This window comes from Cyprinus carpio, chromosome A22 (assembly GCF_018340385.1).
Source record: "Cyprinus carpio isolate SPL01 chromosome A22, ASM1834038v1, whole genome shotgun sequence".
Classification (NCBI taxonomy): Eukaryota; Metazoa; Chordata; class Actinopteri; order Cypriniformes; family Cyprinidae; genus Cyprinus; species Cyprinus carpio.
This window is the reverse complement of record NC_056593.1, coordinates 12,658,390-12,680,430: the sequence shown is the minus strand read 5'-3', so window position 1 is coordinate 12,680,430 and position 22,041 is coordinate 12,658,390. Positions and strand designations below refer to the sequence as shown.

At 35.9% G+C, this 22,041-nt stretch overlaps 2 protein-coding genes across 3 annotated transcripts in view; both read right to left on the bottom strand.

The window, feature by feature from the left end:
* Positions 1-12,601, bottom strand: part of LOC109092890 (prolyl 3-hydroxylase 2-like) — a 38,213-nt gene extending 25,612 nt beyond the window's left edge. The window contains exon 1 of the mRNA XM_042711916.1: positions 12,001-12,601. Coding sequence (XP_042567850.1) covers positions 12,001-12,408 — 408 coding nt within the window. The 5' untranslated portion in view covers positions 12,409-12,601. The remainder of the gene's footprint in view (positions 1-12,000) is intronic.
* A 1,635-nt stretch (positions 12,602-14,236) lies between these two features.
* Positions 14,237-21,448, bottom strand: LOC109061690 (claudin-1-like). Of its 2 annotated transcripts, none has more exons than XM_042711919.1 (5): positions 20,866-21,448; positions 16,847-17,133; positions 16,605-16,769; positions 14,926-15,007; positions 14,237-14,816 (listed from the first exon to the last, which is right to left on the bottom strand). In XM_042711919.1, exons 2-5 carry the CDS (start codon positions 17,055-17,057, stop codon positions 14,639-14,641), a joined length of 636 nt encoding a protein of 211 aa, XP_042567853.1. In that variant the 5' UTR covers positions 17,058-17,133; positions 20,866-21,448; the 3' UTR covers positions 14,237-14,638. The 2 variants fall into 2 exon arrangements, with proteins under 2 accessions (XP_042567853.1, XP_042567852.1); XM_042711918.1 differs by having other exon boundaries at positions 16,847-16,996.
* Between the last annotated feature and the right edge of the window lie 593 nt (positions 21,449-22,041).

Here is a 22,041-nt window from a genome sequence, read left to right as displayed (position 1 = left end):
TCTTCCCCTTAAATCACCACTTGGGAGTGCTTTAAGACAGTTTCGAAAGGGTTCAGACTGCAGTCCTGCCAAAGTGTGGGAAGTGCAGATGGGAGTATTGAGTTACCTCCTCTATTGAAACGAAGGCACATCTGTTGTCGAACAATCCCATGCCACACACCTCCCAAGAGATCTAGATGCCATTAAATCCCAGTCCGAAAGCTGACCAAGTCAGTCTTCAAGAATTGGGAGTTGTCATGTACATGGCATGGAGAGGAAGGAACGATTCCCTTAACCTTTCACATAACTGTCTGTTGTAATTCGGATTGCTGCTCCCGTATTTCATGCTGATTAAAGGTCAAAATTAACTACCATGTGCATGGCTGAAAGGAGACTTCAGAGTATAGGAAAAGGGTGACAGGTAGAAATAATTGGCCTGTGATTTTGGAATTGAGAGGAAACTAGATAGAACATATTTTAAAAGCTTGGGAAACATGCAGGAAAAACATTAGTGAGGTAATGGGTGATGTTCCCACTAGGGCAATTGCAGCAGAGCGTACTTAATTACAGTGCAGGTGACAGCTGAATGCTTGACTTTAAATACTTTGACTTTCACTGGCACTCCAAACGGTAAGCTATAGTTACAGGCTGACATAATACCAAGCAAATTTCAAAATCCCAAGTTCAAAGTTAATGACAAACGGAAAAGTTCACAGAGGAATGGACCAAAAAGGGACCTCTTCCCTGTAGCTCTCAAATCTCATTTGGGCATATTAACATTTGGTGCATTAAAAATGCTTTGTGCCAAGTTTGAAGTCAATGACAATGAATCATGGAACTGATGAAAATGAATTTTCGAGAGCTACAGTGGATGTGATTTTAAGTGGATAACAATTTAAAAATTGGTCTGATGATCACCCAAAGCTATCTTTTGGCATTGTAATATTTGGAATATAGTGCACAAATATAGTTAATAGCAAAGATAAAAGTTTTTTTATGAACAACAACTGAAACTTTAGTCTGTCCTAAATCTGCAGTGCTTTGCAGGAGGGTATTATGGCTTTCTCAAACATGTCAAATCTCATTGAGACACCTGACGTTTGAGGCCATGACAGCCTTGGTGAACTCAAGGTAAAGGACTCTTAGATTTTGGTGTGTGTTCCCAACTGACAGAACAATGATTAAAAACAAACCTGGGATGTGAAATAACAGATTCCAGCACTTCTTTTGTGCTAACATGGTGTGAGAATAAGCACTCAACTTGATGTGTAACCCTCTGTGACAGAATGCATAGAAATGGTCTTTGAAGAAGGAAATACTGCCTGCAGTATCAATGAGATCTCAACGACTTTTATAATACTATCCAACGGCATCCTGGAATGAAGGTAGCTCATGTTAACTTTGAGGTTTCCCATGACAGAGCATCCGGTTCATATTTGCAACCAGAGTAGGAAATGGGATACTAATACCTTCAGGTGTTTTTGCTGTGTGTTGTGATATCACTTGCAGAAAACAAGTGATAGAGCATTTCATATGCAAGTTTGAGATAACAGAACCTTACTATGGTTCCCATTGACAGGACAAGCTCATAAATCTCACATAAACATAATTTTATTGAAAAAAACTAAGAAAGAATGTCCAACATTTGCATTGTTGTAAATATGCAACCAGCCGACCAGGAGACTTAAATAAAGGTAGATGAGAATCCTTAAACTCCATAAATCAAAGCGTTCTCAAACTGGTAATTTCATACACACACACCAGCTCTTTAATCAATGCCACATGCCAAATAATTCAATCAGCAGACACACTTGAGGCACATGTAATCCATGAACCCCCAGCAGGGTCTCAGCCGTCTGCTCTAAATGCCCACAGAACGAAGCAAATTTCATCAATGCCGCCTATAAAAATTCCTTCTTCATGAAGATATCCCCAGAGCTACCATGCAGAGCTCCCAACTATTCATTAAGATTTTTATTTGTATCACCGTTGGCCTAGTAAATGTTTATAAGGTGATCTTAAGAAGGATCAGAAAGGGATGGACCAAATATTTAAAGATATTGAGCCAAATATCCAGGTTCTGTGTGAAGCAGTCTTTATGAAGAGTGTACACAACTTTAAATGCCAATTGCTTGTGCTCTGGAAGACTGTTCCAGATGGTTTTGACCTAAAATAAACCCCTTCTTCACATTACAAACAGCTGCAGTTGTCTCAGACACATGTCCCAATGTATTGCCCGTGATAATGACATTGAAACCACAAAGACCAATATGATTTAAATTTACCCTGCTTAATATTATAATAAAATCAGGGTTTGCAAATCAACAACAGCATTAAAACAATGCTTTCTGCTTCCAATTTTGCAACGTGTCTCATGGGTCTCATTAATCATCGTAACCATTAGAATCCAGAATCTGACACCGTATCAGCGATTTTCTTTGAAACTGAAGATGAACTCGTTATTATTTCTTAATTCTTAAATGAGAACAAAGGACTTAGGGAAGTGAGGGAATGATTCATCTTTAAAAAAAATGTTCCAAGTTCGACAGCAGCTGCAACCACATCTGTACATTAGTTTTGACTAGTCCCTCCGTTTGCCTAAACAAGCAAAGATTGTGTTTACAGTAATGTACTTACACAACTAATGTTCAGAGGGCTATAGCTAGATGATCATTGTGTTGATGTTTTGATGAAGTGCCTGTGGTTTCTACTACAATAACAGCACAGATAAAATACGCTTTAATGGAACAAAAGTTGCAGGTTTAACCTGCATCTCGATACTGTGCCTTGTCAAAAAGTCCCTATAGAGTTTCTTCTGTTTGAAGATTTAACATTGAAGAGCACTCAAGAGTAGCCAAGAGAATAGTTAAGTCAAAAAAAAAAACTTTCCATTGGTTTATTGCACACAATTCAAGCTCGAACAAGTGCCTTCAAAAGCCAGCAAATAAAGGGAAATTCCTCTCTGCAGTTTACTAAGGTGATCTGATGTTTCCACAAGTCGCAAAAAACAAATCGAGTAATTGTGGTCGAGAGGTGTGACCTCCAAGCTGAGAAATTATTGGTGGAAATTTCAGTTAAGAAACAGTTGAGGAAAGCAATGATTAAAGCGATGTTGAGCATGCCTATGACAAGAACATACAAGAAAATGAACAAGATGCAAATACCAAATTGACTTTTCCATATGAAGGCCTGAAAAAAGCAAATGACACAAGAATTCAAGTCTTTAGGGCAGTTAATAAGGTAACATCGGACAGGACCTTAGCTTTCACAGTTCATGAATAACACTAACTTCAGTTTCCACAGTTTATTCCTCGATGTCACATGTATGAATGGAAGCCCTGTTTCTTAGACTACTGAACCAGCAGGCCAGAATGTGGCTTCCAGCAATTATACACATGAGTCACATCCTGCGGGAGCCTGAGTCTTCACATCATCCCAACTATTAGCCGAAATCATCCTCTCAGCAGACATGCTGAGACTACACACTGTCTGTGTTTAAAGTTGGTCTACCACAAGTGTAGACTGCACTTTCATTTGTTAAATAATAGCAAATCCTCAATGATTTTCTTGTATGATGATGTACTCTGCACATATCTCAGCATGCTTACACTACACAAAGAAAACCAAAAAACTAGACAGGTTCTATAAAATAATATTCATCTACAATAGTACAAAAGTACTTTCCACTATCTCCGACAAACAACAAGCGACAGACTGGAAGTCATTGATTTTCCAATGGATAGTTTGGGAGCTGCGCGGAGTTCCGAACAAATGCGTATATATACATTTTATACCATTTTCAATAAAAGTTTACATTTAATGGCTCTAGAAATGTCACTAATCAAGCAAAAAGTGATAACATTTTTTTTTACATCCTAAATACATAAATACACAAATGCGTGTACATAGCTTAATCATCGTTCCCAAAAACGGCTTTTAAATATATTTGTCAATATGTCAAATTTTATTTAATACCATGAATTGTTAATTTAGAAATATCTTTACATTACTTTAGGTGCTGAGCCACATAATATTTTACAATGTGAACTAACTTTGTCTTTTCATAAAAAAGGTCAAATTATCTAATATTTTAAGGGGCTTACTGACCTTCACATTCAGTCATGAAGGTCTGCAGGTGTCCTCTCTATGACATCATTTCCTGTTTATGTTTTCTTTTTTCCCCCAATAAGCAAAGTTAATAAAGTTATGCATCGCTCACATGTCCAACTTTCCAGGAAAGCATTTCCGACACATTCCAGCGCTGGACAGACTGGTAAGGTTTATTTATGTAGCAAACATGAGACCTCCTCAGCTTTTTGTCAAATCCCACAAGATTAAATCCATGAGAGAGTGAAAGTGCGGGGCAAAGTGATTAGAGGGCCAATAATCTCTCCAGTGTAACTATGTGCCAACAATGCAGCAGTGTACTTAACCCCACTCACCATTTGAGACCAAGCTGAAACTGAAATCAGGCCTCCCCAACCATACAGCTGTCTAAAGATCCTGAGTTCATACTGAGCATTTGTCTTGAATTTAAGCAGTAAAATGGAAGATTAGAAGAAATCGAAGTTATGCACATTTAAACCAACTGAAGAACTTCAAACAAACTGTTTCCAGTGAATTACTGCACAAGCAAATAACATAGTGTCAATAAAATGTGCAAAAATCACATCATCTGCCAAATAAATTGGGCAATGACTTGAACAGGATTATGTTTATGTCCAGAAAACAACATGACTGATCGTTTTTCCATGCTCACATGTGCTCCTGACATCCAACCATCCTCCCAACAGTGTTCTACATCCCCTTGCAACACCACACTAGCAGGTACTTGTTGACAGCGATGTGAGCGGTGATTTACTGTGGAGGTGTACTATTACAAACAGATGCAGACATGTAGTGGAGTTGTTCCAGGTCATTGCAGGGTCCTGAAAAATAAAGCCAACCTATGCTTGCCATTTATGAAAGAGGCAATGAAGAAGTTCTGTAGGTGAGGAGATGAGAGAAATGAAGGAATGAACATCTTAAGGAAAAAAATGTTTTAAACTTGTGTAGTAGATTAAATTTTTTCATTGCTGTGGATGTGGTGTGTGGCCCGTGAAGTTATGTTGAATTATTGCATCTAATAAAAAAACACATGTAAATAATGCATGCTTGACTTGCCATGACATTTTTAGTGCAGATAAGACCTATTATCATGAGTTTCAATGGGCTAAAAAAATCCTTTCATAGAACCCAAAAGGGAAATGTTTTGCAAAATGTTCACGCTACACCTTTCTGAGGCCTTCAAACTTCAAAATGGACAAAAAAAAAATCAAAAAAAAAAACAAAAAAAACAACAAGAAAACATTCCCTACATTCCAACTATACCAAACCAAAACAACAAAAGCCAAACAAGAAAAAAAATAAACAAACATCATCACACACAATAACACTTGCAGTAAAAATAAACAATTTATTGATTATACACAACATTTGGTTTGGCGGTATGGTTCCGTATGGGGGTTCAGCAAAACAATATATATACATATTAGCTGCCTATAATAATCCCCCAGAACCATCAGCATTACATCAAGATAATGAAAGTGGGACTGCTTGGGAAACTTGTCTTGTTGCAGCGATCTGAAACAGAAGAAAGAAAAACAACGAACAAACACCATTTAAGTAAATGGCAACTTAAATGGCATATTCTTCATAAAAAAGTACCATCCGGCATCAGAAAAGTTATTATATAATGTATGAGTAATATACAGACTGCTTTTATGGTAATTTTCAGTCTTTTCTGGAAAAAAAAAGTACACCTTAGAATACGTTTTATCATAAAAAAAGAGTACCTGTTACGAAAATAATATACTTCAAAAGAATATACTTAAGTGCAAAATGAATGTAATGTTTTCAGACACTTAACTGCATATTATCCACAACTGCACAAAAATGTATTGGTTTCTATTAAATACATTTCTATTAAATGCAGTTGAATTTTAGAGTGCTTTTTTGACCCCACTTAAGTGGGATTTAAGTATGTACAGTATTTATATGTAGTTTAAGAATTACTTCTATTGTCTTTGAAATATGGTTTATAACCATAAGTGCATGGCTTAAATGCACTGACAAGCATTTATAGCAAACTAAAATATATTTTTTCTCCATTTCTATTGAAACCCTTATGTCATGTATTTGAATACATATAATTACACATCAAGTTGCAATTTAGTACATTTAAAATATCTTAACTTTAAAAAATTTTACTGAATAACACATCAAAATAAGTGCTCTTCTTAAAAATGTATAAGATACATAGTCATTAAAGTGTATACTCCTTAAGTGCCCTTAAGTGGCCTTTTATTCATTAATATTACATTATATGTAAATACAGTTACAGTTATTAAAAAGATACTTTTAATATTTGAAGTAAACTACAAATGCACATTCAATATAACAAAGTGCAGTGGGTGGTGTCTATATGTTTTAGCTGTATGGAAAAGAGCAGCATGAACATTCTGCAAAACATCTTTTGCTTCCTAAGAAAGTAAGTCACACAGTGAGGAATGAATTTGAATTTTCAGGTGAACTATTAATTTAATTCTTAAATTCACTCTATCTGCCAGACACTACATGAAAGATTAAGAGGGTTAAAACTGGACATGGTTCCATATGACCAAAATAGAAATTATTTCCTTTTCACTGACACATGTGCACCACACTCCCAGCTATTGTTTTGAAGGATTTCCTGTCACTTCTCTATGCAGGCAGAGGTGCACTGCAAAAGATCAAGTTTATAACAAAGGCTACAAATGTTTGCTCTAAATATGATTTGACACATACTGAAATCACTATGGGGCCCTCTTTTATAACACTCTGACAATTTTGCTCTCAGAAAACCAGCTGTCTTCAAATTTTTGATAAACATTTGTAATACTAAACACTGTTCTTCATAGACTCTTTAGAAGGAAGCCATAATTGAATTCAAAATAAGCGCGAGAGAAGCCAAGCACGATAGAGTAACACTTTCAGACAGACCAAACAGATGTTTGCTTGGCTGCCGCATCCAGTTTTCCACTCTTTCTCAGGCTTTGCCAAATTCCCCCAAGAGTCTTTTCATTCATTGGCTTTGCCCAACAGCTCTAGGCCTTTCCTGTGACCCCGCAGGACTCCTACAACCAAAGCAATCCTTACGGAGTCACATTATACCTGACGCAGTTTTACGAGGGACTAAATCAAAAAAGATCCACCTATAAGGGAGTGAAAGTGGAATATGTGACGTAAATCAAGATTTAACAAGAAACGACTGTATATCTGTGAGCTGGAGTCGATTCTAACCAAAGACCCGTTGTTTATCTCCACTCTCCGGCTAGAACAAAATCCTGGCCTGTGATCTGGAAAACAAAGCCCCCCTATGAGATACACATCTGCTTGATGGAGTACCTCGATCTTGCAGAATTTGCAGACTCTTGGAAGTGCACGCAATCCAGTGGTCGTGTTTTCTTCATCGTAATCCCAGACTGGGCCACTTATTGTGCAATGAAATAAGGCAACTTGCCCACACATTCCTACTGCGCTGTTATCCGCTTAGAGTGGGTCATGCAGAAAATGTTTGGCAGAGGAAGTGCCATGCTGTCTGGCTGAGCGTGTTGATGGGCACGAACCAAACCCCGCCGAGCGGCTGGGGAAACCTGACACACTCACACACACTCTTCTCAAGCAACGCAGGTGCACCGTTTGCTTAGTATTCAAGTGATTTTCATTCAAGTGATTAGCTTATTTAAAGGATAACATATATGATGGGGTTTTATTATAAACTACAACTGGATATCTTCTCAACCACTGTATATTACATTTATGCAGGGTTGACGATGATGAAAATAATGGTGGAAAGAATGTGATACGATGCTGACAAAGTGCAATTCTAGGGTTTTTCCATAATGTTATCTGTTCTTGCATTTGTGGTATTACAATAGAAATGGGTTGGGCTTGAAAAGCATGAAAGACAATAACAGCGAAATTGAGATCACATTTGAGACATTAAAATTCTGAGTATCAAAATAAGATATCATTTTAGAGATACACCACATTATTAAAAAAAGACTATTTCTACTATTTCTATTACAAATTTATCAGGTCTAATGATATAAGTAAAAAACTCACTTTTTTCACATTTAACGGTTCGATATAACTCAATATAAAGATTAAATAATATTAATTTATAGAATTACCATGTTATAGTTTGTAGCAATAATATTGCATAAATAATAATAATAATAAAAAATTTTAAACTTTGTAGCAACACGATGGCATAGAAATAATTATTTTAAATTTTTCATTATTTTAATTATTTTAATTATTTTAATTTTAACCTTACATTTTAAATTATTTTAATTTTACATGAATTTTTAAATTATAAATTATCGTAATTTAAAACATTGTATCAATATGATGGCATAAAATAATAATAATTATATTATTATTTAGTAAATACTGTGTCATATTAGCAGATATAGCTTAAAATAAAGAAAATAATAATACTTTAGTTATAAACACTTGTAATCTTTATTTTTTATTATTCTAACTATTTGGTTAAAACAACTTAAAATCTGTCAAATTTGCATAAAAGCTCTTTGACACTTTAAATAATCATAAAATATTTTAAAAATAAAAGTAAAATAATCTATTTTGAGACAGACAACACTGAATAAAAACGGGTAACTGAGTCAGATGATTCACTAACCACTATTACTGATTCAGATTAATTCAGTGCAAGATTCTTCAGACGGATTCAAACCTGTAACTTAAGGTATTTTTTTATCGTATTGAACAACTTAAAAGAGTCAGCTCAAAATATTCGTTTGTGCTTTAATCGGACTACACATCTTTCAACAATTCAACAGCAAGACGTGCTTTTGCACAAAAATTGTGCTTTTGTATCATACCAAATTCAATTCAGACTACAAACTCACATTCATAACGCCAATAAAATATCGTTTTGGCAACGACAGCGTACAATGAAACACGGTGCAGAAAATAATTTCTCTGCAGTCTATCCTAGTTCACAATTAAAGTAAAGCCCCAATCGCTTTACACATGACAGCGCTGTCTACAATGCAAGAACAGGCATTTTTGCTGAGCTTTGATGCTTCTCTGATTGGTCCTTTTGATGTGAAAGGAACTAACCAATGACAGAGCAGCAGGGGGCAAGACTGCTAGCATAAAACTCCCCCTTTCATTGCCCAAAACAAGCTGAGGCCTTTGCTTTCAGAACAGCAAACACACTTTAAGAGGAAAACTAAATATTTGCCTAGATAAATGCTGATAGACTCAGGAACACGAACACACAGACTTGTCAATGAAGTAACAGTTGGCGCCTGTGGCCAAAAAAAAGCCTCATTATGCCAGTAATATGATGGGAAAGAGGGCCGTATGGTTAAAATATCAAAGAGCGGTGGAATGTTATATGTTTTCACAAATATCACCCCATATATATACACACATAGACATCTCTTTATGACATTCACCGAGCAGGAGCGCTGACAGGAATGTGTCTGATCTCTCACCCTGGTCCTCAGCAGAACTGTGCGACTTCATCTACTTCAGTCTAAACTACTGCTTTTCTCTCTATTACTCACTTTCTGTCCCTGGGCAAAGGCACGAGTCTGATTTGGCTCGCACAGACCGCTGCTCTCAGAATCTGTTCCCATCTGTCTGGACTGCGGTCCAAGCACTGTTTTCAATATCTCAATCATTGTAGGATTTTAAAGGGATACTCCACCCCAAAATGAACATTTTTGTCATTAATCACTTACCCCCATGTCGTTCCAAACCCATAAAAGCTTTGTTTGTCTTCGGAACACAATTTAAGATATTTTGGATGAAAACCGGGAGGCTTGAGACTGTCCCATAGACTGCCAAGTAAATAAAAGTGTCAAGGTCCATAAAAGATGGACCATCAGATGTGCAATCTGGGTTATATGAAGCAACGGGAACACTTTTTGTAAGCGAAGAAAAAAAAAACAAATAAAATATAAAAACAATTCCTTTGTCAACAGTCTCCTCTGTGTCTCTCCATATCACCGTATGCTGCGTATGCTCTTCTGTGTCATCTGCACCACAAGGATGCACTGTTTTATTTCAAATCAAAGCTAAATAAACGTACAAACAGTGCATCCTTGTGGCGCGGATGACACAGAAGAAGTTTTCATCCAAAATATTTTAAATTGTGTTCCGAAGACGAACGGAGCTTTTACGGGTTTGGAACGACATGGGGGTAAGTGATTAATGACAAAATTTTCATTTTGGGGTGGAGTATCCCGTGAAGTTGAAGACTGTTACAGCATACAAAACACGGCTGCCTGTATTCCTTCGTCTGTGTGAGCATATTCTGCCTGTTGATATTCAATAAATTAAAGCAATACTGCAGTTCACCCAAAATTTAAAAATTACCCTCAGGCCATCAAACATGCAGATGAGTTTGTTTCTTCATTGGAACAGATTTGGAGAAATTTAGCATTGCATCACCTCTGCAGTGAATGGGTGCCGTCAGAATGAAAGTCCAAACAGCTGATAAAAACATTACAATAATCCAGAAGTAATCCACACCACTCCAGTCCATTAAATTAACATTTTGTGAAGTGAAAACAAGTCCTCTATCCATAATATTGCCTTTTACCAGTGAAAACGTTCTCATCTGAATCAGGAGAAAAATATGCACATATCAGGATCTGTTCATGAGCGAAACCGGTTCTAAACAAATGTATTGGACTTTTTTTTTTTTTACTGGAGAAAGCATTATGATGGATTATGTATTTTAGCCAGAAGCAAAGATTTCAAATTAAAATGCATTAACGATGGATCGGTTTATTACAAACACGCATCTTTTTAATTCTCAGGACGTTAACTGATGGACTTTAGTGGTGTGGATTACTTGTGGATTATTGTGATGTTTTCATCAGCTGTTTGGACTCTCATTCTGACGGCACCCATTCACTGCAGAGAATCCACTGGTGAGCAAGTGATGTAATGCTACATTTCTCCAATCTGCTACAATGAAGAAAAAACTAATCTAAATCTATAGGATGGCCTGAGGGTGAGTACATTTTCAGCAAATTCTCATTTTAGGAAGAACTATTCCTTTAATACTTCAAAGCTCTGGATTTGCAATATGATCCTGACAACCTGTTAAAAATCTAAAAGGTGTCAACTACCTCACAATTTACTAAAGTAATGATAGTATACACACACACACACACACACACACACACACACAAAAGAAAGAAAACAAGCATAAAAATTGAATACCACATGGGTAAAAACTGTAATATTATGTTAATACGTCTACAAATCTGCAAACCTAAAATATTTTCTTCATTGGTTAAAAGAAGCTTCCAGAATCTTTCTTTTCTTTTGTATAATATTCTTGATTTATTGGTTTATGAAAGTTGCTAAGAGCTTTAATAATCCAAACTGTGTGTTCCGCGTCGCACACTTTAAACCGTGAGCCAATTATAACAAAGTTTGGGGAGGATTAAAATGAATGTGAATCATTTGACGTTTATGAGACGTGCAATGAGACACAAACATTCTAGAGTTTTCCTCTGTCCCGTCCCATCTCCGTAGGTGGCTACAGTAGCTCTCAGGATTGCGTAACGAGCATTTCGTACCACAAAATAAATTTCAATTCCCATTTATTTACGAGGGTGACTGACAGAAAAGGTTTCATTTGAACTTTCAAACATACATAATACGCAGAAAAGTTTGATTCGAACCTTCAAAGATAAATGAACGCGTTAAACATCGATTTGAACATACATGACATAATAAACACAAATTCCAGAAAATGTTTGATTTCAAACGTTCGATTTGATGCGTCATTCAGCAGGTTTCATTCGAACGCACAACGTTAAATTCGAACTCTCGATGCTCAGAAACGTTCTAGCGTTCATATGACGCTCAAGTACAGCTTCTGTACGCACCTCACTGTGCTTTTAAACGGAACCTTGCAGCTGTCGCGGTTATAAAACGTGTACTCACTTTTCTGTAGGCAAGCTGCAGGTAGTTATAGGGAATTCTTCTATTGAAATCTTGAATGACATCCTCACTAACTTTATGCATAGACTGGGCTCCAATTTCTCCCTCGGTGCATTGATTTATACAATGCGCCCTATAGAGAATCACTTCATAAATCTTATCAGTCAGAAAGCCGTCAAAGCGATGCTGGTCACCGCATTTCAGCCGGCATCTGATTCTGGTCTGGCGCACTTCAGAGAAACTCTCCAGCGCGCCCTCCATGTACCGCACTACATTGTCATAGTCTCCTTTATGAAAAGCCTCCATTCCGTTATCATAAAGCAGATCGAACGGTTCCAGGGTGGTAGATGACAGTAGAATTGACTGGAGGATAAATGTCAATAAGCCGTAGATTTTGGAGTAAACATCCATTTTCTGAAGCTGCTGCGAAATATAACGCGCTCTGGGAGTGAAGAGTAAACACAGAAGTCCCGGCGAGTCTAGTGTGGGATCTTACAAAAGAAACCGGCTACTGAAAGTGGCGGCTTAACTAGCTTCAACGCAGTTTCGTTGTTACTCATAATGAATCGCCCATTACTGGTGACATTTCAGCTATGACCCCCGTCCCTCCCATCCATTCTGTGCTGACTCCTCCCCTACAGCCCACACAAGAAGCAAATAACAATTGTTTACCATGACGACCCCCAGCTGTCTGACTTCTTATTTACTGAACAGCGACATACTGATTTAGAACAAAACACAAACTTACAAAGCCTTTTCTCTATGATTACAGACAGAACTTTCTAGTGAGATCCTCAGAAAGCCCTCGAAAGCGAAGACCTCCTGTCGCAGATTCAACGTCTCCCTCTAGAGGATAGAAACCATACTGCAGCTCTCCTGAAAATCCACCATGTTTAATGTACGTTTACATCACCCATCACAACATCAATTCGGTGCTATCATTAGATTAAAAACATTTTAAACGAGTAGACTAGGCCTATATGCAAGGGATAATTCAGGTGCTAAAGCTTCCGCTAAGAAAACAATGCAACACAGGGAATAAAGAATCAAAATCATTAAACACACACACAGACACACAAGAGATTTTGTTCTAAATGTATTGTGTAAGCGACAATATAGAATTTCTGCCTGATTAACTTTTCACAACCTTGTCACGTAAGCATACTGAATATAAAACAAATAGAGAGACTGAATCGCAAATACTGTCTGAGAATACTGAATCGCAAAAAGACTATTTAAAAAACTAAGGCTGGTGTTTTCAGCGTCTGCCATCTCACTAAATGAGGACATAATACATTGAACAACATCCCCAAAACTGCTCTGAGAGTCACTCAATGAGCATTTGACCCTTTCATTTAAGAAAAAAACTACCTTCGTGTCCCAAACAAAACTCTTCATGGTAACCCGTCAAAATAAAAGTTTAACTTGAAGAAATTGTGACAGAAATATATTACTATTGTACAGTAGAATGCACTTACTACTACTACTACTATTAGCCTACTACTACTAATAAAAATTTAATCAAGGCTTTATTTTTAAGGAATAATCACACAAATTTGCTTCCATGTTTTAATTTAAGCAGTAGCCTAAACCCAGCACTGCATGTGCCGAATACATTTTCAGTTAATTAAAAAAATGTATTAAATTAATTTTTAATGTCATCATTTGATTACCAGAAAAAGTTTTGATTATTAAAATTTAATTAAAGCAGAATTTGGGAAAATGTAATATGTAAAACTTCAGTTGCATGAATGAAATTTAATTTAACCATTAAAATAGAAAAAGTCCAGAAAAAAACTAATATAGTATATATATATAAATTAAAAAAAAAAAACCGGAATTCAGAAAAAAAATATGGGGAAAAAACCTGAATTTGGGAAAAAAAATTAAACGGAATTTGGGGATGAAAAAAATAAAATGAATTTCATAGGGCCCCTAATCGATGGACCATACTTTTACATTTCAACAATATGGCTATATTTTTGTTACTAATTCAAGCTCTCTCAACTTGTTATATTTTACCGTTTGTCAGTTGATATAAAACCACAGAGTGCCCCTTCCTTGAGGCTCTTAAGCTTGAAGACATCTAACAGTTTTATTCTCAACATTTAATACCATGAATATTAAAATGACATGATTATAAGTCATAGTAAATTTTTGAGTCGCAAGATGGCGCCAATAACACATTCAAACCAGCGTTTGGCGCGAAACCAAGAAAGCGTCACGCAGTGACAAGAGAAAGGTTACTGATTTAGATTTTTAATACAAAAAAAGTTAAATATTGAAATTATTTCATTATAAAACAACCAAACAGGCATGAAATGCTGAAGCTGTCTTACAAGCTTAGAATCTTCTTTTAATAAAGTAAAAACATCCCTACAGTTACTACTGTAACACTATTACTGGATAATAACGCCACCTTCCTCTGTGCTCAATGCAGAACTGGTAGTTATGCAATCCCAGCCTTCTCCTTTTCTAGCAGCTAAACTGATTCACAGGTCAAAGTTCAATGCTGCGCCCATCCCACACATCTAAACATACATCAGAAGCTGTTAAATCATATCAGCACGTTGATGTCAGTCAGTAAAAATAAGAATAATATATGCAAATACGCAGCAGTTAACAACAGTTCAGATGGTATTCAGATGACCTCAGGATTATTAAACATAGTCTTTTCAGGATTCATGGAGACCGGATGCTTGCTGAGAATTTTGTTGGATTGTAGATGTGTCACGCTGCAGGCGCATAAGAGAATGCCTCCGAATAAACATAGCACAGATGCAACAAATGCACCAATCAGAGATCTGCCGACCACATACCTACAAAGACCCAGCACAGGTATTAGTATTGAACATCAACCTTTTAGATTCCTAAAGGCATGGTGCTCCATTGAAAATCAGAAGTAATATGAAACAGAACAACACCCACCTCTCCTTCTCTGTGTCATTCTGGAAGAAAACATCAACAATGTCATATATAAACCAGCTGGTTATGCCCAAAGCAAACAGACCTGGTGATAGAAAGAAGAACGCAAATATTCATCACGCTGAATTCTAATTGTAGAGGAGATCAAAGACAATTGTAACACGTTTTTATGTTATCTCACAGGAATTTAAACTTACAGTAGTTACTGTAAAAACCACAGTAAAACAGTAACATTGTGAAATATTATTACAATTTAAAATAACAGTTTCTATTTGAATATATTTTTAAATGGAATTTATTTCTGTGATGAAAAAGCTGAATTTTCAGCATCATTACTCCAGTCTTCAGTGGCACATGATCTTCAGAAATCATTCTAATATGATGATCTGCTGCTCAAGAATCTATTAATAACTACTACTATTAATAAAAATCAAAAATTAAAAAATTTAAATATAATTTATAAAAAAAATAATATCACTTATTTTAAATAGAATTTTTTTAAAAAAGAATGTCACTTTTGGCATGAATAAAACTATTAATTAATAAAAAAAATTAAATACTAAAAAAAACCATAAATTTTAAAAAACCCACAATTTACATTCACCAAAATTATAAATTACTACAAGTATTAATTTGTACCAATATATATATATATATACATAATTTGAAAATAAAATCTTTTGTTACATTATAAATGTCTTTACTGTCAATAAAAGTATTAATTTAACAAAAAACCCTTATAAAATACTGTTCCTTTAAACTTTTCTAATCATCAATGCATGTAAATGGTTTCCAAGGAAATATAGTAGTTTAACTTTAAAGGGTTAACTCACCCCAAAATGAAAATTCGGTCATTAATTACTCACCATCATGTCGTTTCAAACCCATAAGTCCTTCGTTCATCTTCGGAACACAAATTCATATATTTTTGATGAAATCCGAGAGCTATCTGACCCTCCATAGACAGCAACACAACTGAAATGTTCCCAGGTCCAGTAAATACATCAGTAATACAGACCATGTGACAGTCCATGCTCAACTTCAGTTTTGCGATGCTACGAGAATACTTTTTTGTGCAAACAAAACAAAAATAACATAATTTACTCAACCATTCTTCTCCCCCTGAGCGCAAACAACGCTTATTACGCAGATAACATTCATGAGTGCACTTCCCCCGAACGTAAACAACGCTGATTACATCCAATATATTCTTGGATACCCCCCAAAATGGCAGAAGATGTAACTCAGGGGGAAACGAATGGTTGAGTAAATTATGTTATTTTAGTTTTCTTTGCGCAAAAAAAAGTATTCTCATACCATCGCAAAACTGAAGTTGAGCCACTGATGTCACATGGACTGTTTTACCAATGTATTTACTACATTTCTGGACCCGGGAACATTTCAGTTGCATTGCTGTCTGTGGAGGGTCAGAGAGCTCTCGGATTTCATCAAAAATATCTTAATTTGTGTTCTGAAGATGAACGAAGGACTTGCGGGTTTGGAACGACATGAGGGTGAGTAATTAATCACAATATTTTTTTTTTAGGGTGAACTAACCCTTTACGTAACAACCTAGAAATACAACACATACCATAAAAAAAACTTCTATACAAATTAGGTTTCACTCCAGTTTCTGGCTCCAGTTTATTTGTGTGTGTTTTTTTTATTTGTGTTGAACTCACCACCACACACAGAAAGGATTCCTCCTAAGAAGGCAGCACCATCCTTCAGCTTCTCGTTCTCTTCTATACATCTTGTGCACTTGAGACCAGAAATGGCCACCAGCGCTGCGAGGCTTGAAAAGACGATACTGACGATCATTATTGCTCGGCCCAACTGGATTTCATCTGTAACAACACACAGCAGCGATTAGAACAGAAGTCAGACGACAGATGGATCCATAAACCACTGAACAGGTACTCACAGGTTTGATGAAGAAGAGAATTGTAACTTGTGCAGTGCACAACAGACGAACTGTCTACTGAGCACTCCATCCACAGTCCTTTGTATTGGTCCTGGATCACAGTCTTGTCGTTGTCATGTCCAAGGATTTTCCATTCATTTGTAAATGTGCCTATAATAAGGCCACATAATCCAGTGATGGACAGAATATAACCGATGAGCTGAAGAGCCATGGATGGATTAGAAGACGAATGCACAAGTAGATTTACTCAAAGAGTTTTCCGTCGGTAATACTGTGTGTCCACTGTACTGTAATGCAAGTTGAGAAATCTGGGCTGCTATTTATTATTGTGAGAGTAGGTGGGAATCAACTGTCATGTCATTCGTGGACAGGACATTAGGTCAGATTTCCCTGAAAGCAGTCTGGAAATATCTAGCTCGAACTCCTCTAGGTGTGAAGTAGCGGTCGAAGTTTTAGGTTTGAAAACAGAAGGTTGTTGGTTCAATCCCCTTAAAATAAGTCAATCTGGATAAAAGCATACTGTAAATAAACTATTGCATTTTTATTTTGATTTACTAGCATTGAGGAGGAAAGAGATGAGTAGAGTTTCGTGTGAAATTATGTGATAACATTCAAACTACACAAATCAACACATTCCTTCTGATGATAAATGCATCAAGATCATGATAAATCTTACGGTTTGTTTCACGCCTATTTACTCACAGACAAATCCAAAAGATAAATTTATTGTTTCCATTTATAATCATGTTTCCTCCTTTTTGCGGGTTGTGATTGTAACAGGAAACAAATGGGTGGGTGGGCAGACTAGTAAGAAAGCAATTCATGTCATCCACTAAGACTAATAATACTACTACAAAATTAATTACAGTTTATTTCACTTCGAAAGCTGTTTCATTATTAATTTAGAGGCATTTTCAGGATTTCTTACCTCAATCCTTCGAATTTCTGAATGGTCTTGAACCTAAAAATGCAGCTTTACCATCACAGGAATAAATTACATTTTAAAAGATACTAAAATAGAAAACTGAATTGTAAAAATATTTCATTATTACTGATTTTACGGTGCTTTTGATCAAATAAATACTTCTTTCAAAAACATTAACAAATATTAATTTTAACAAACTTTTGACCACCAGTGTATGTGAGTATTTCTATCTTTAACTGTAAGGATTTTTATGTTGCCGTTTTTTTTTTTGTGTTTTTTTTTTCAGATTTCAACTTTATGTGAAGGTCAGAATAAAATAACCTGGGAAACATTTTGCAATGCCTTCATTTATTCTTTTGTTGATTGTTAAACATCCCTTTAAGTTTTTAAAAGCTTTATGTCATTTATTTTAGTAAAACACCTTAAAAACAGCCTTTTTCAATATATATTATGTGAAATGAAGAACTGCTTTTTGTTCACTCTATTTGTGTGACACTTTGAAGTAAACTGGCTTTAAAGAAACCATGCCAGAAACACCAGTGTGATCTACTGCATGCTTTGGCTCTCACACAAAAATGTATTTCAGTACTCAAGATGATGACTGTACAAACACATACTCTTTTTATCACACGAGTCATGTATTGCTGCAATTTCCTGTTTTCATTCTGTTACAGCTCCTCAAAAAGCCACATGATTTGAATATATATATATATCAAATCAAATATATTGATATATATATATATATAGTGCATAATGGCATAGTGCCATCTTGTATATATATATATAGTGCATAATGGCATAGTGCCATCTTGTGGTCCTTCCTTATACTGTCTGATTGTAAAGCACATTATCAGTGCTGCATAGCAAACTGTTCACTCAGAAATCATTCAAGTTGTTCCAAATGTGAGTTTCTTTCTTCTGTTGTGCACAATCCTTTTTTAATAACTACTTCTGTGCTTAACAGAACAAAGAAACTTATCCAGGTTTGAAACAACATACATTTTTTTAATATTTGATTTTACATCAGTTTTATCATTAAACCTTCCTATCAAGCACAGGGTTGATTTAGAATAATCAGGCCATTTTCCAGAGTCAGTTCAATGACAAAATTTGTGTAAACTAACTTGAATTCACCCTATAATGTTTCTTACTGACTTGTGTTTAGAACTTATTAAAATAGCTATAAAGTGTAACCGGACAAACAGTCAAACGTCAGTTACTTGTTCATGTCAAAACTCATAGTGTGTGCCCTACAGGACTGCGGCTGCCGCTCTCAAACCTGTCCGATGTCATTCCTGGAAACAGCCCGAGGCCCAACGACACATGACTATGGGAGTGTATGTGGCTTTCTCTCTCTCTCTTTAAATCACACCAGTCTAGTGTGGACTGAACATGAGGGATTTTCTGAGGGAACATTACTTGTAGCCCAGGCTACTACAGGTTACTTGTAGGCCCTATAAACACCGAACAGCAAGCAAAAAAATAACCTACAAATGACTCACTTAAAATTCCCCATGCCTATTAAGATGGGGAAAGTCTGTCAGGAGAAAAAAAATGCACATTTAGCCTAAGCCCTATGTTCGACTGGAGTTTCCATCTCTGCAAAAAACATAACCAAAATAACCAACAGGGTGGACTTATTTTCAAGTAGCCTGATCGGTATTTTTTATTCAACAGAATAAGTTTTTACACGTATATCGAACCTGTTTGAGATGTATTTGCAGTGTGAGTCGACACACCCTCATGTGACCACCTGTACCGGTTTTTCCTGAAGATGTGCCGCAGGCTGCTCGGCCCGAACAGAGTAAAGACGAGAATTAAAGCAGCGCCTATAGAGCCACACTCACACCTGCGCGCCGACACACCTAAACACTTCCACTTCACACTCGCAGAGGAGAAAGTGTCGAGGCGAGCGGTTTAAAACTGTCTGGAGGTTGTGTTGGGTGTGTAAACACCCATGTTTCGACACGAGACGAGCGCTCGGACCGCTGGGGACAGCTCAGGTAAGCCGCTGTCATTACTGAGGAGCAGTCTGCGCCACTGACAGACAGGTGACCATGTGCTGTTAAATACGATAAAAATGAACACTTACAGCTGATTATACAGAGTCTAGGTGTCCATGTATGATGGGTTCCTGCGCTTCTTCGTGTATATGTGTATGTGTGTGTTTTTTTATGCACTTAAATAGCATACACCTCTCATATCTTTGGTAGTTGTGTCGCATCTCTGCGTTAAGATGGGGCGTTAAGTGCTGCTGTCTGTTCATAACTTATTTATTTATTTATTTATTTATTTTTGTGTGGCCCTCAAAATAAAATGCGAATCCTAGAACCACAAGGGAGTAAAAAAAAAAAAAAAAAAAAAAAACGCCGTTTCTAAGGTGATTTTTTTTAAGAGCCGTAGTTCTTTATACTGCTAAATCACATTTATAAAATGGAAAAACAGAAACTTAAAAAAATAAACAAATAAATACATAAAAATACAACAGAAACGCACGAGTAAATAGACTGAGAAAGGCGTCCGTAATATTTTAAATAATTTTAAATAGCCTACTATTTTTTGTATACATATAGGCTAGCTTTATTTTTTAATGACAGTTCTGATGCATTTAATATTTTGCAAGTAGGCCCACTTAAATTTAGGCTAATTTTAGTTATAGCATGTGCTATAAGTAGGTGTTTTATCAGAAAATCGAACATTTTATGAATTAGCTTTGTTGCGTTTCACTGCATTTGTTGAATTTTCAAAGTGATAAAATTATTTTAAAAGTACTAATGTTCCATATAACCCCCTGGTTTATATTATGCCATAAAAACAGCATGATGACTGTACACAAACTGTGCCATTTTTAAATACGATCAAAACAAGTGTTTTGATAAAATACATGTTGAAATAAAACTGAAACAACAAATGTTTTGGCTGATTTACTATTGCACATTACACTGCAAGATGCTGCTTGAAATTTAATATTAAGCACCGATGCCCAAAGATCATTTCCTGTTAAAGCTTTTAGGTTCTTTTAAAGTGGACATGTGGATGAAATTTCAGAAATATACTCCTGTTTTGTTTCAGATGTCGCTTAAAACCTGTTTACCTGCAGTTTCTGACCTGCAGTGCACACTGCTAGGAATCGTGGCTGAGATGAACAGCAGGATTTCAGTCATTGTTTCTAGTAGTGGGCGCTGCAGACTTTCAGCTTCTCACCACGGAGAGCCTTGAGCCGTATTCACAATCCTAAGAAGAAAAAGGTTGAACAGTATGTATGGCACGCATATGTACAAGAAATAAGTTTGGCTGCCGCTGGATGGCAGTAGAGCGCAAGGAAAGTGAGGCAGAAGCACAGCAGAGGCTTTCCGTCACCTGTGAGGATCTGCAGCGTTTCAGGAACCGTGACAGTCTTTGGCATGTAGCTGAACCTGCCCACGAGAGTTTGGCACTTAGACTTCCTCATTCATTAGTAATTCAGAATTTTATGCACAAGAATTAGCATTTCATCATTTATATCCACTGATTTTAAAGCCTCTGTTTAATTGCTGTTGTCGTAGGTTGGGATGTTTTATGTAATTCTTAAAGGTCAATGACAAATAAAGATGAAAAAGAAAAATATTTTTCGTTTAAAAAGCATCTTTGAGAATGCAAGTTGTATATTCATGATGGTGTTGTGTTTGAAAAACCATTTTGCATAATGTAAATTAATTTAATGACAGAAATAAAAAAAACCACAGCAACACCCCCATATTTGATATCAGAAATGGCTTATTAATAAAACAAAACAAAAAAAAAAAAACTTGAGCAAGTGCCCCTTTGTGATATCATTTTCCTGTTCTGGTTTGTCACATGACAATAAAATGGCTTATTGGTTAGTGATTATACTCTTTAAATCATTTTAAAATTAACCGTTTAATAAATAAATATTAAAATTCCAGACCCCCAAGAATTTTAGCATTTAAATGATCAGAAGGTTACACGTTTCTTTTCACTGTACAAAAAACCAAACAACAATATAATAAGACTACTATTTTATAATTATACAGTAGAATTTTTTCATAAAGTTATTTTTTAGAAAATTTATTTTTTATTTAAAATGTTTGTTTTTGTTAGAAATAAACAATTGCTAAAGATAACAAATCGGACTAATAGTTTTTAAATTGTATTTAAACAAGTGTTAAATTGTGGTGACAGGTTTGCAAACAAAACTAAACAAACAGAAAGCGAGGAATAGCAATACAAAACAAAACTTATCTAAAGGTTACACACTTAATTTATTCAC